Source organism: Odontesthes bonariensis, chromosome 7 (assembly GCF_027942865.1).
Source record: "Odontesthes bonariensis isolate fOdoBon6 chromosome 7, fOdoBon6.hap1, whole genome shotgun sequence".
In the NCBI taxonomy this organism is placed as follows: domain Eukaryota; kingdom Metazoa; phylum Chordata; class Actinopteri; order Atheriniformes; family Atherinopsidae; genus Odontesthes; species Odontesthes bonariensis.
In genome coordinates, this window is record NC_134512.1 from 16,399,377 (window position 1) to 16,413,564 (window position 14,188).

At 38.4% G+C, this 14,188-nt stretch overlaps 1 protein-coding gene across 1 annotated transcript in view; it reads right to left on the reverse strand.

The window, feature by feature from the left end:
• LOC142383899 (voltage-dependent calcium channel subunit alpha-2/delta-1) overlaps positions 1-14,188 on the reverse strand; it is a 75,146-nt gene that overhangs the window by 2,489 nt on the left and 58,469 nt on the right. Inside the window, exons 24-39 of the mRNA XM_075469716.1 lie at positions 14,175-14,179; positions 12,983-13,043; positions 12,798-12,889; positions 11,716-11,797; positions 11,046-11,108; positions 10,372-10,475; positions 9,810-9,899; positions 9,656-9,723; positions 9,502-9,540; positions 9,207-9,278; positions 4,944-5,096; positions 4,762-4,814; positions 4,256-4,311; positions 3,932-4,061; positions 3,117-3,229; positions 2,298-2,380 (exon numbers count right to left, since the gene is read on the reverse strand). Coding sequence (XP_075325831.1) covers positions 2,298-2,380; positions 3,117-3,229; positions 3,932-4,061; positions 4,256-4,311; positions 4,762-4,814; positions 4,944-5,096; positions 9,207-9,278; positions 9,502-9,540; positions 9,656-9,723; positions 9,810-9,899; positions 10,372-10,475; positions 11,046-11,108; positions 11,716-11,797; positions 12,798-12,889; positions 12,983-13,043; positions 14,175-14,179 — 1,264 coding nt within the window. The remainder of the gene's footprint in view (positions 1-2,297; positions 2,381-3,116; positions 3,230-3,931; positions 4,062-4,255; positions 4,312-4,761; positions 4,815-4,943; positions 5,097-9,206; positions 9,279-9,501; positions 9,541-9,655; positions 9,724-9,809; positions 9,900-10,371; positions 10,476-11,045; positions 11,109-11,715; positions 11,798-12,797; positions 12,890-12,982; positions 13,044-14,174; positions 14,180-14,188) is intronic.

Sequence of the window (14,188 nt, forward strand, 5' to 3'; positions counted from 1 at the left end):
AAATCAACCTACCAGCACATAAAGAGCTTAAAAATTAACTAATAAGATGTTTAATCCTTGAGGGAAAAAAAGAATGGCAATCTATGTGAAAGGCGTTTTACTGATGTGAGAGTGGTACATATGCTAATCTTCTCATCTAACCCTCAGCAAGAAAGTAAATGTGCAAGATTTAAATAATAATAATCGTAACATTCCGCTGCAATTTTCAAAGTGTTTCCCACCTCATTATCTTTTTGTGCATTTGTGTCTACGGTATTCACAAACACCTGCCTGTTGAAGCATGCGACTATAAGTTATTTTTTTATTTAATGGGAGTATTCAGGATATCCGTGCATGCCAAAGCCCTCAGAGAAAGAGGTGGGAGTCTTCTCTATTCAAAGAGCAGGAAAGCCACGTGACACTTCCTCTGTTTACTCCAGTGACAAAATGGACTGGCCTGGACACAAACTGTCTTCCTGTGAAGAGCAGAGCCAAAAGTAATGGGACAGCTAAAAGAAGGAAAAGCGACACGACCTACTTTTACTCTGTTCATCCACTTCCTCAGCCATTCATCCCCTCCCCTTTGCTTCCTAGAAAAGGCCTCGCCATAATATAAACTCACATGAATCGGTGTCCTGTTATTTGTATGATTTACGCTTTTACAACACAATGAAAGGCAGGAATCACAAAGATATGAAAAACTGTTTCTACCAAATATTTAGACGTCCTATAAATTGTTCAAAGTTGGGTAGTCATGTAATTCTCCCACATATGATTTATCTTTCTTGCTCCTTTGTTTTACTAATTTAGCTCAAATGGCACAGCACACAAACTTCCCAGAGATAGTGGAAACTACACTACATCTGCATTTGCTATTATTTTTTGCATTTTGTATTGAGTACCTGACACTTAAATATTCAAAATATTGTTGACATTGTTGGCACAGTGCAGTTTTTCATCATGCCTGCCTTTCACCAAATATCAGCCAGGACCATCTCTGGGCCTCTGTGACTCTTTACAGAATGACACAGGCCACAGTAATGGATGGATGCAAGGATTGTCAGAATATTTAGTCTCTTGAAGCTGATTACGGCCTTGCTTGAAATGTTTCTTTATTGCCATAATTTGAAGATCATGGGTTATTGCTTTGCTTTGTTTTGATGACAGTTTAATCTATGTCAATATCTCTTACTTCGTGTTCAGTAATGCATCTTCCCCATGAGTCATCACAGTGATCTTCATCAGATGTGATCAAATGGATCAGCTTCTTTTTTTTCTAACCTCCATAATTATCCTGTGATCTCAGAAAACAAACCTTGTTCTCTAGGTAACATTATCGTGAGAAAATCAACAGTGATCCTATAAAAACAAACAAAAAAGCAATCATCTTCTGATCTTAAGATAACAACATGAATAACTGCAGACATGGTTGTTCTTCTCTGATTAGATATATTTTAGTAGATATACCATTATTTTTGCTGCCAAGTATAAGTCGCATGTTAGAGAAAGAAAATAGCAAAAGACAATGCTGCATTCTGCTGATGAGACAGGCATGCGACAAAGACACAAAAGCCAACTAATCTATTTAATAAGTTATGTACTGGTATTTAATTTTACTTAAATTTATTAAAAACAAGTCAAACATAGTAGCTCTATTGAAAAAACAAAGAGACAAAGATGTGTTGGTACAGCATGAGTAGCTACATCATCATTTTGTTTTATTTGTGGTATAGTTTAGAGATCATGCTACTTGGATGGCTATCAAAGTGATTAAATGGACAATACCCTGGATGTTACCTTTTAGATTTTAAATGATAAATCCTAAAGAGTGAATTATATGACACTGAATTAGCTGCAAAGACTAATATGCCATAGTATCTGATTGTTTCATATGTCAGTAAGGAAATTTTGTGAAGTTGTGTGATGACACTGACCCTGAAGTCAGAACCAGAAACAACAAAAAAGGTGTAGGGCTGAGAGTAGAACCTCTGCTGATTGGACACAAGGGCTCATCCTTGGGATGCAGAATCACAAAACAAGAATGAAAGATGATAAGTGGTAGGATGATGCAAAGTAAGAGAAATAAAACTTAAATTAGTGTGCAGCCAAAATGTATCAAAATGAACAAAAGAATATTACAGCTTGACAATAAAAACGTTAAGAAAAAAATTGCTATAAACCAATGTGACTCAAAGCAGAAAACAAACTGCAGATGAAAATAAGGCAGATACTGACAGAAGCCAACCATTTCATCTCACTAATAGAGCCGTTCTCTGCAATGTTCCCTGCACAAAGCCACTCATGTGTTTGTGTCTTACATTTTCATTGTTGTCAAAACACACGTCCGGCCCTTTGCGGTATCTGGGATTCTGAGCCAACTCACATGGATTTGGACCTTCAGCTGAGCAAAAACTCAGGAAAATATGACTTCCTATCAACGATCTACATATATCATATTCAAACAACAATGATAAATTGACATGGTGTCTCTACATTTCTCTAAAGAAATCCACATGCAGTCTCAATTCATCAGTGACTCACCGATTAAATTTTCTCCAGATAGTTGCTAACTTTCTATTAACACATAAAAAGAAAAGAAAAAGTAAACAATTACTCCAAGACGGTTAAGAGATCATGGTGAGTATTGTGGAGACAGTGATTTAGTTTGATACTCTATTTTCTAAAGAAATATAAAGTAGGTGTGTATGTATCAGAATTTCTGTTTGCTGCAACCCGGTTGTGACCTCTGACAGTGACGCTGTCCCTGTTACATCAGTAGGAAGCTATAGACAGAATACATCTGTCAAACTCATATCCTGAACATATATGCACTGCCATAGTTCAAACATTATACTACTCTTAACCTTAATTCAGCCTGATGGCAGCCTGTAGCCCAGATGAATTTCTACAAAGCGATCCAAGTCAAGAGTAATGTGAGACCACCTCTCATATGCTGTGCATCTGGTTTACTGTTCACAGGTGAACATTCACAAGGGACCTACTACAAACTCCTTAACTCTGTGTGTCCTTCTATTGACCATCTAAAGCCCCACTGCCCTGTGCGTGATAGATGTAGGACTGGAAAGCACATAGTAAGTGTAACTTCTGTCGATTTTACGTGTTGAGTAAAAGGATACAGGGTTGTTCCGCCTGTCGAAGCGGCCTGGGGTCACACGACAAACACGTTGCCTTAGCATCAGTGATGAGAAACACTAGGTTGGTGTTTGGAAGCTTCTCAGCACGATACATTCTAGAAAGGAAACATCAACGCACAGTTTGTGTTCATAAAGACAGTGACATACCTGCAGTGTGAGGGTACCTTGCACCTCCAATTTGCATGCTACATTAAATCCCTGCAGAACACATTTGGATTTAGATATACAAGAATGTGTGTAGTAGTGCACATACACTACATACACTTCCCTCCTCTTGGAATTGGCATTTTATGGTTGTCAGTGAAGTTTCTGTGTCTACAGTTGTTAACTTTTCGGAGTAAAGCATCAGTCACTTGAGACTCATAACACCCAGTAATTATAGCCATATTTAACCCCCTCACACAGTACAATAAGACACAAAAGGAGGTTAAAGTGAAGCAAATGTGCAGTATTCTGTGAATAAGTGAGTCTGAAGTACAACCAAAGAGTGAGCAAAGAAAAACAGAATAATAAAGCTTTTGCTCTTCCCTCTGCAACTGCGGTTACTGACAGATCATGTGTCTGATCAGAGTTCATCTGAAAACATCTGCCTGAAATCAGGCTGCAAAACAGAAGGGCCAGGAAACCAACAGTTTTCTGGACCAATCCTCCGGGACAGCTAAACAAAAGGATGTCCACCCAGAGATCAAAGGTGAAAAATCTTAAATAGTGTAACCCATTTACAGGATGAATGGAGAGGGAAATTTAAACAGCAACATTTCCAGATTTGATACTCTTTTAAGCAAATGTGGACGTACCTGGAACAGTTTCCACAGTCCAGGACACCTGAGTAGGATCTTTCTTCATTGTCAAAGAAGTACTGAGTCTGCTCTGTAATACAGCTTTCTTTGAACATGGCATCTGGTATGTCTTCATCTGCTGATTCCACTGGAAACGAAAAACATATTAAGTAATCAGAGAAGTTAAAAAGAAGGATCAGTCAGAAAGCGGTGGGACTAAAACCAAGCAGGCACCGCGGAAGTGCCAAAAAGTTCCGTTCATTGAATGGCTCAAAAATGATCCCCATTGAAATAAGTGAAACTAATTGATTATTATACACAGTTTTAGCTTACATTACTTACCTGCCTCTAAAAGGTTGGGAAACAAAATCCCAAAGAGGAGCTGCTGAAGAATCGACCTATGATAAAGAGAAAGCGAAAAAGTACCCTGTATGGGTCAACAGATCTTCGGAGCATTTTGTTATCTACTTACAACGAGCATCCAAACGCTACTTTTTAAAAGCAACACCTCTGTCTAAGGTTAAGAGTCACTGGTGATGTAAATGTCATGGGAAGTATTTTCTGATCTATTTTAAAAGCCAGTTATATTACATTTGGACTGCCATGCAGAAAATGATGCAGTGTAATGTTGCGTAACTGCGCTTGTCCTACGATGACCCAGCCAGCTTCAACTCTCAACAACACACAAATCCACTCCCAAACACACTCCTACCTCTGTAGTACAAGTGTACTCCCACACTCAAATGCAAACACACACACACACACACACACACACACACACACACACACACACACACACACACATATATAAAAAAAAAGAAACATAAGCACACAACCTGTACACTCACCAGGCAGCACTGGAGGCCCACCAGCCAATACTGAGCAAGTCTGCAATGGTAGGCTGGAGAAGGACAGGTAAATACATTTGTGTAGGACAATACACTGTCAGATAATACATGAGTATGTTAACAATAATAATGTCAAAGAGAGCGACTGCTTTCTGACAGCTTGTGTGAGTAAGTTATCTAACCACATAGACGGAGCGGGGTCCTGCTGCTGCCTTGCTGTCTTTCTCAGGGTCGCAGACAGACTGATAGTCGTACGTCTTGTTGAAGGAGTACAGGGAGGTGTTGACCAGGTTGATCATCAGCATCGGATCCACCTCACCAAAGAACTGACCTATCTAGAAGAGTTTACATGTATACACACACACACACGCACGCACACACAAAACAGTCAATTAAAGCGCTGTAAATCTCTACTTGTAAAAACAAAGCCTGCAGCTGAGCCCTATTTCCTTTGGTGGTTTTACTTGAGATAGTTGGGTATGAAACACAACAAGTTACAAAAAATAGCAAAAAATACAAATTTAATCTAATACAGCCTCTTCTCAGCAACCACACAAAACAATTATATCATTAGATCAACATTGTTTTGACACACAGATCAGTCACAGCATTAGAACCACCAATGAGTTACTGTATATTAGCTTGAAAGTATATAATTCATACAGTTGATGTGTTGGAAGCAGGATATAATCAAAACATGTAACAATCTAAGCAACAAGGGAATGAAACAGAAAGCTTGGGGTATCTCTAAAATGTCAGGCTTTGCGGGGTGCTTCCAGTATGCGTTGGTAAGCGCAATCGAAAACTGGTCCAAGGAAGAGTAACAGTGAAATGGTAGCAGGGTCTGGGATTCCTAATCATAAACTATGCCCGTGAGAAGTGAAGGTTAGACCCTGAGGTCTGATCACTCACAAGAGATTTGGTAGCACAGATGGCTGAGAAATTCTGTGCAGGCTGTAATGAAAAGTGTATGTAAGAACACACTGCATCACAGCTTACTGTGTATGCGGCACATTGGCAGGCTATTCAGAGTGCTCTGACCCGCCCAATGCTGAAACTGCCTATGATCGCCACTTGAGCGTTACAACTGGACCTCGAAAGTGGTCTGGCTTAACGAATCACATTTTTCATATAAATTATGAACGTTGCCAAGTACACATGCTTTACTGATTTGATAAAGGCTGCATGATTGGAGGCAATATTTTGTTGGAAAACTTTGGGGAGATAGCATTCATGTTGATGTTGTGTTCACATCAACTGCCGATCTAAAAAAACTTTGAAGACTGTGGAATGTGCTGGAAAGATGTGTGTCCCATGTAGGCTTCATCTCAAACGTTACTGAACTCTAAGGATTTCATGAAAACATCTTGGGAACTGATACCACAGGATACCATGAAAGGTCTTCAAAAGGCATCCAGAGTCAAAGCTTTTAGTGGCATGTGGCACATTATCAGTCACGTGGCTTTAACTGGGTGTTGATCTGTGTATATATTTCTCAGTGTACTCTGAAGAAACTATAGCATTGTTGGATTTCCCCATATGATTCTGTAAATAAGACTTTGTTGCTGAAAACAAAATGTAAAAACTAAAGGAAATGTTACCAAAGTCCTTGAGTTTACTCATTTTATTTGACTTAAACTTTAAATGACATACTTTCATTACAACCAGCAGAGAATTGCCTCTTAAAATATAAAAATATAGTTTTGTGTTAAATTTCTGTCACAAAATATGAACAGAAAACACTGAAATAGTTCTAAGCCAAGTCAAATGTTGAAGACTTGTCTCAGTATATTCTTTCTTTTCATGCATTCCAAGTCTAACTCAGTGTTGTTGAGTTCAGGGCCCAGCTGGGGGCAAACCATCAGTTGCAGAAACCATTTTTTTTTCTTGTGGCTAAAAATAGTGCTTTATGACTCTAACTGAACGTTTGGTTCTGTTATACCGCAGAATACATTTTGAATCCTGATGCTATTGGTTGAGATATCAATTTCTGCAATATGGTATTTCAAATCAAACTAGTCATATGGTATGTATTGGCTTCTGTGAAACAATGAACGGTCACATTCTGAAAAACCTCAAAGAAAAGTTTCTAAAAATCCTGGAGCCTACAGCTCTAACTAATCCCAAATCTTTTTAGAAACCATCTAGAAACATCAAAAAAGTCTGTGGAAAGTTGTAAAACACGTTTTGGGAAGGTTTAATAAATTTGTCAGAATTTTTTATTCCAGATAAAAAGAAATCCCTCTCTTGGTTAAAGTTCCTTTGGCAGCAATGATAGTATCAAGAGTACAAGGGAATGATTGTACAAACCTGACACATCTTTATTTTGAAAGTTTATAGACCACCAACGGACTCCCTTAATCTGGCTTCCTCGCAAAACTTGGTATTCAGAAACTAAGGGCCTTGGTCAGAGAAGTGAAGAAAAAAGCCAAAGGTGACTATAAATAAGAAAATATGGTGATACGGAAGTGAAAATTGTTATTTTATGGAGATAGGAGAACTTTAGAAAAGCACAACCATCACTGCAGCGCTTTACTATCCATCCATCCATTGTCTATACCGGCTTTACACAATTAAGGGCCGCAGGGGGGCTGGAGCCCATCCCGGCTGCCATTGGGCAGGAGACAGGGTACACCCTGTACAGGCTGCCAGTTCATGACAGGGCGAACACAGAGACAAACAAGACAAGTAACTACTGGTATAAATAAACCACTCCTACTATCAATGAAGAATCACCATTAAGCTAAACTGCTTCATTTTGGACGTGGAGGGAATCTGGAGTATCTGCAGACAACCTACGCATGCACAGGCAAACTCCACATAGAAAGGCCCCGGCCAAGATTCAAACTAGGAACCGTCTTGCTGTGAGGTGATGATGCTAAGTACCACACCACTGTGCAGCCCAGCTTTACCAATTAGGTCTTCATCATTAAGTGGCAGGACAGAAGGAATTCTTTCATAAAATCAGTATAAATTTGCCTGCTGAGAACCTACAAAAATGTACATGAATGGCTCCCAGAACATGAAACACAAAAATTCTCTGATGTGATAAAATGAAGGATGAACTATTTGGCTACAATTTCCTATGACATTTATGCTGTAATGATCCTCACATCACAGGAGGATCATGCTTTGAGGATGTTTTTACTGTCACAGGAATTATGAACCTAACAAGGAAAGAAAAAAAGATGGATTCAAGAAAAATGCAAAGCTATCCTGAATGCAAACCTTCTCCAGGGAGATCAGGATATTTGTTAGAGTTCAAGGTTTCCATTTCGACAAGATAAACACCCTGAAAATAACACAGACTTGGCTTTGGTAGAGGTCAGTGGAAGTCCTGAAGTGATCCAGCAAGAGTCTGGACCTGATCCCAATAGTCTGGAGAGACTTAAAAAAATGGCTGTGCTCTGATGTTCCACATCCAACCTGGTTTCTCTCCAGAAGAGTAATAGAAACTTCCAAAGAAAAGGTGTGCCAGGATAATTCCCAAGAGGAGTTTAGGCTGTCACTGGTACCAAATCTGCTGTAACTAAATGGTAAGTGAAGGATCAAAATAGATAATTTTCAATTAATTTAACAAACAGCTCATTCTTTGCAACTATGGGATATCACTTGTTGTTGGACAGGAAAATAATTAACTGAATAAATTTGAAGATTAGTGGGAAACATTACAAATGGTGGGAAATTGCAAGGTTTAAATATTCCTCATATGTAACAATTCCTCTTCGAAAGCACAAAGAAAGCGTTCTGAAAGGTTCCTGTGGACAACAAATATTTCACAATGTTAAAAAAAAAAGACAGAAAGGTGCTTGTTCAAACGCTCGAAGGAGATAAACTGTTTGTCAGATTTTGTGATGGTAGAATGGATCAAAGACAGCAGATGTCCTGTTTTAACTGACGTAAAAATGTTTCCAAACCCACTGTACTGTATACCTACCAGTGACAGGCAGAGTTCGAGGGCAGCCAAAAAAGAGCAGAGTTAACGCAGCAGAGCAGACTTCTTACATACACAGGGGACACACTTCAGTACAGCTTCCATGACTGACTAAAACCCATCAGCCTTCCCTTTGATCCTCTTCCAGTGGCTAGAGCTTTCCCCTAGCAGAGACATGGGTGCACTGCTGTCCTACAGGAGTACAGCTCAGAGAAAGCATGCCATTCTAATAACTTAGTCAGAAGGACTTTATTTGCCCTCTGTAGAATGATGAATTACTGTGAGAAAGAGACTTAGTTTGTAGAGAGGTGGAAAAACAGAATAAAGGAAATGAAAATATGTCTACAAAGTCTCCTATTTAGATTATGTGACTGCTTTATTGAGTCATGATATACCTCTTTCTGAGCATAAAAAGAGAGAAAAGAAAAAGACGACAAATGGGCAACTCGTATAAAGTCACAATGACATATAAGACAAGACGAGATGAGATAAGATAACTGTGCTCACTCACCAGGGAAATATACACCTCTTGATTGGACATAAGAAGAAATCCTCCATCATCCAAAATTACGCAATCTACATGCTGCAAAATAAAAAAAATAAAAACAGAAAAGTGTTAGTGTTAGAAATCTGAAAAGAACATTCAACCTCAACTGGAAAACTTCACACAGAAAAGGAAAACATGCATGATAAATATGATAAGATGCGGATACAGCTAATAAAAAATATGGCTTAAAAACTACTGATATCAAAATGAACTAATATACGACAAACTAACTTTGTTAGTTTATTCTATATCGCTGTACCTTGTCATTCCTCAGACAGCCGCAAATCTCATCCTTGCACTGAAAAGTAGAAGATTTATTAAAATGAAAAAAAGATAGTATTTATTGTAAATCAACAGATAAAATTGTAAGATTGTCATAAACAATAGAAAGAGGCTTTATTAACAGAACTTACATTGAGTTTCAGTGTAGCGTTAATGAAACTGTTCATCCAGAATGAGACATTGAGTTTCACTCCCACAACTAAAAAGAAGAAAGAAACAGAGGCATGGTGTGTTGATTTGTGTTGCATCGCAAGACGCAATCAGTCTGGTATCAGGAAGACTGACCTGCTGGTTTGAGCGTGACTTCATCGATGATGATATCCACTGCTTTGCTCACAAGGATACCTGACTCAGACACAGGCTCCCTGGCCTCTACTGGTTTTTATAAAGTATACACAAGGGATGACAAACAATTTAACTGCAAGTAAATTTAAAAGTATAACATTCCTCAGTGAGCATAATGACACAAATGATTAAGATAATGGCAGTTTTTTTTTTTTTTTTTTTAAATTCCATGCATTTTAGCTGTTGTAATTTATGGACATGGAGTCTGTGAAGCCAGAACATGTGTTAATCCAGTCAAGTGTACTGTAGCTGTAACACTGACATTTGCCTGTCCTGGTGTCTGTTAGAGAGATCATTGGAGATGACAGGATGTATACAGGGAAGGAGGGAGGGCGGGGATGAGCACAGCAGGAAAAGGAGAAGGATAAAGAGAGTGATATCAGAGGCCTAAGAGTCTAATCGTTGCCAGTAGGGTTGGGATGACGTCCAAAGGCAGTGAACAGAACAGGCTCAGTTCCAGACCACACTGAAAATCCTCACGCACATAAATGTGCACACTTACTGTTGAAAGATGGAGCTGTGAATATATATATTTCATTATCCAAGGTCCTCTTGTAGAAGCTGGACTCATATGTCTCAGGATTCTCAGCCCACTCTTCTCCAGCACTGAAACCATCAATATGCTCATTTAATATTATACATTCACCATTTTGGGCATAAAAATCTAATCAGAAGTTAGATGATTCTAAACATTTAATATTTTAATGTAAAACCAAATTAAGTAACAGCAATAGGACTCACACCCAATGCTGTTGATCATTCACTTAAAGTAATAACTAAATGCATTTCATTAAATGTATATCAATTTACAGTTTCTTTTTTTTTTATTATTCATTTGTTTAATCAATTTATGTATTTAACATAGCAGATCCCCAAAATCAAGTTTAGGCAATTGTTGCAAGGAAAAAAATTGAGGAAAATCAGCAGCATTTGGCTACAGAAATTGTGGTTTTGACCCTCGTTCTGTACTGGCCTGGCTAGGTCTGGGAGCTCAACTGAAAGAGTCTTATTCTCCACGTTCTGGAAAAAATCCAAAGGAGCAGAGCAGCCAAAGGCGCTCAACCTAAGAGTATTACGGTCTGTATCAATTTTCATATCACACATTTATAATACCAGATATTTGGAACAAGCTTGTCATGTCATACAGTGAAATTCAGAATAAATAGGGAAGAGTACCCTCTGGGATAGACTCTTGTGATTCCTCCATCTGTGGCAACAAACCTGGCCACGGCCCCATCCCTGAGAACATGGAATGTAACAGCCAATCAAATGTCAAATACAATGACACTCACAATTACTGGAAAAAAGTAAGACCAAGGATCAGACATGAAACAAATACTTGTATTCCCAGTTCCTTTGTATATGCCCTATTCGTATGTCCTAATGTTAAACAGACACCATTCAGAATGTGCAAATGCATGTTCAGATTATTATTATAATTCTTATCTTCAGACGATAATAATATGTGAGCATGAAATAAAAGGAAACTGTTTTCCTCTCAAAACAGCACGTCTTGGCTTAAATCAGTATGTTGGGTGTGATATGCATTTCGTGCTTTGCTTTCATCTCATTTCAATGTTAAGAATAGATCATCCAAAGTAGACAATAAAAAACTAAAACTTTGGCTCCGTTGGGCAATAAATGGTGCATGGAATAAGCATCTGCTATTGCAGTTCAGATGAATAACGTATAAATGTAACACAGAATTCAATATGAGAAATTACTATCATTATTGCTATTATTATCATTATCATTTTACTACGGCAGTTCATGTTTCTGTAATTTGCAGAATACTACATCTTTGCATTGCATAGAACATAAAAAAGCTGGAATGTTTGGCACTTACACAGTCTGCTCTCTCCAAAGTTTAACCAGTTCAGCTGTCAGACCTGCATCCAGGATCAGTCGATTCACAAGGGAAACATTGCCTACAAACCAAAGACAAGATCATTTTAACTTATTGCAGGTATTACAACACCACAATAGCAGAACAGGGAAGGGGAGTTATGGTAATGGAAACAATGGCAGTCTATTTAACAAATTTAGGCAGGAAAAAACTGTTTTCTTACCCTAAAAAAAAGACACAAAAAAAACAGTAAAGTGCCTCTGACCAATGCACTGAACAAAGCACACAAGTGTGTGTATTGCTAAACTGTAAGACTATCAGGAACACTAAGGTCTCACTAGATAAATGCTGTACTAGACACTGTACAGCAAATCGCCCAGAAGGGAGAACTAAGTAGAATTTACAATTCGGAGAACCAACAGTACTTTGTGAAGGACTGCCTGTTAGGAGGGAGATGATGATGAGGTATTTAGTTTCAACCTCACTGTCAAGAGAATTACTTCTAAAGATGAAATCATTTGAGCACGTTTACCTTCAAAGTAACAACTCAGTCGCCACACTGCAACTCTTGAGTGTAGTTTTAAATCATCCCCATAACTTTTTACGAAGACTCAACATAACAGCAACATTAATTCCAAAGTATATGACTTGGCCTCGGGTAAAAATGGATCCAGGATATTTTGATCCATCAGCTGGATAAGGGTGGTATGCCATGCTAGCAGTGAGATCCATTAAAATGATGACTGATCGAACACCATGAGTCATTACTTAGCATGACAACATCAGGCTTCTAGGAAATTCAATCAATCAGTCCGATGTCACCCCGTTGACACCATACTGACCGTACTAGCCATCATGATATCCGAGTGGTAACTGGTATATGTATATTTTCCATACTTAAAAAAAAACATGCTATGGATTTATTTATATACAGTATATCTATAAATTCTATATATTACTTGGAGGGGCAAGGGTCATTGTCACTAAAGTGTCCAATATGAATATAAACAGGTCTTAATTAATTAATGCAACCAGTATGAATGTGTCAGGTGAAATAGCAGTGACAGAGATGCATGACTCACATGTATCTGGAGTGTTTCTATCAATGTACTGGTTGAAATCGAGGAGAAACTGGCTGTTGTTGAGGGACAGCTTCAGCTCTTTGCAGTACTCTCTGGAGAAACAGCATTGATCGAATGAAATATCTGTCCCTTGTCTGTTTGTTTTTCAAACAATTTTGTTGTGCAGTAATGTGAGGCTCACTCACCTTGGGGCAATGAAGGTGTAACCGAACTCATCAAACCTCTCTGGCTGTATAGTCTCCATGGCTTTTAAAAACACAAAGTGCCTGTCTTAGTATACAGTCACAGCATATAGTATCGAAACATATATTTTCATGGCAAAAATGAAACATATCTGGATCACAACTCTTGAAATGATACACCATGAAAAGCAGATTTTTTTTTAGGAAATGCTTTTGGTTGATACATGGACACCACAGTTCACATTCCATATCTGGCTCCCACATCCACACCCACACAAAACATATTGGACAGATATGAGGTGATGGATTAAGGTAGAGAGTGCGACTGGAGTAGCAGGCATGAGAAAGTAACTGACTGAGAAATACTTGCCTTCTTGCCCTGTTGTGACCCCAGGGAGAATGTGTCGGAGAAACGCAAAGGCAAAGAAAGACAAAGGGTGATGCAAATGCATTCATCATCTGACAAGTGATGTCATATCTGAGGAGAGATGCTGGAACGTGTGAATTTCTCTCAACAGAGGGTGAAAAAATGTTGTGGTGAAAGAATATTAGCTCAAACTGTAAATCAGTTCACATGAAAAAATGAAGCGTGTGGTGGCGTAATTAAAAAAACAGAACATAAAATAACAAAACATGGACTACTGGATAATCACCCCAGACAAAAAAAACAACAAACACATGGTATGACAAAAAAAAAAAAAGAAATTCCCTCCAAGAATTTGCTTTCCTCGACTCTGGATTTAATTTAAAATACCAGCTTGTAATTCTTATCTCATAAATGACATGACAGGCATCAATGGCCATCATTCATTGGTCTCTTAAAATGAAGAAATTTGGACAATGCCTTTAAAATATATTGACTCATGTGCTACAGTCTGTGAAAGCAATTACTGAGCGCAGAGTTTCCTTGGGGTCCTGGAAATCTGGTGCAGGATGAAACAATGTCTTAGTACATAAAATATAACAAGCAGATGCATTGTCACCCTGTCTCTACAGACTGGGCAGGGTGTCTCTAAGTCTGATGCCTTTCCACACCATTTTGATTTTTTTCCTCCTCTTTCTTGCTCTTTACTTATCTGTCACCATCTCTTCAAACCCCAGTATTAGGTCATTTATTTGAATAATACAGTGTTACTCCTACATGGATGAAAGAAAAAAAACTATATGTCCATCCATGACACCCTTGACTAGAGACCCTCGCTAATGTAT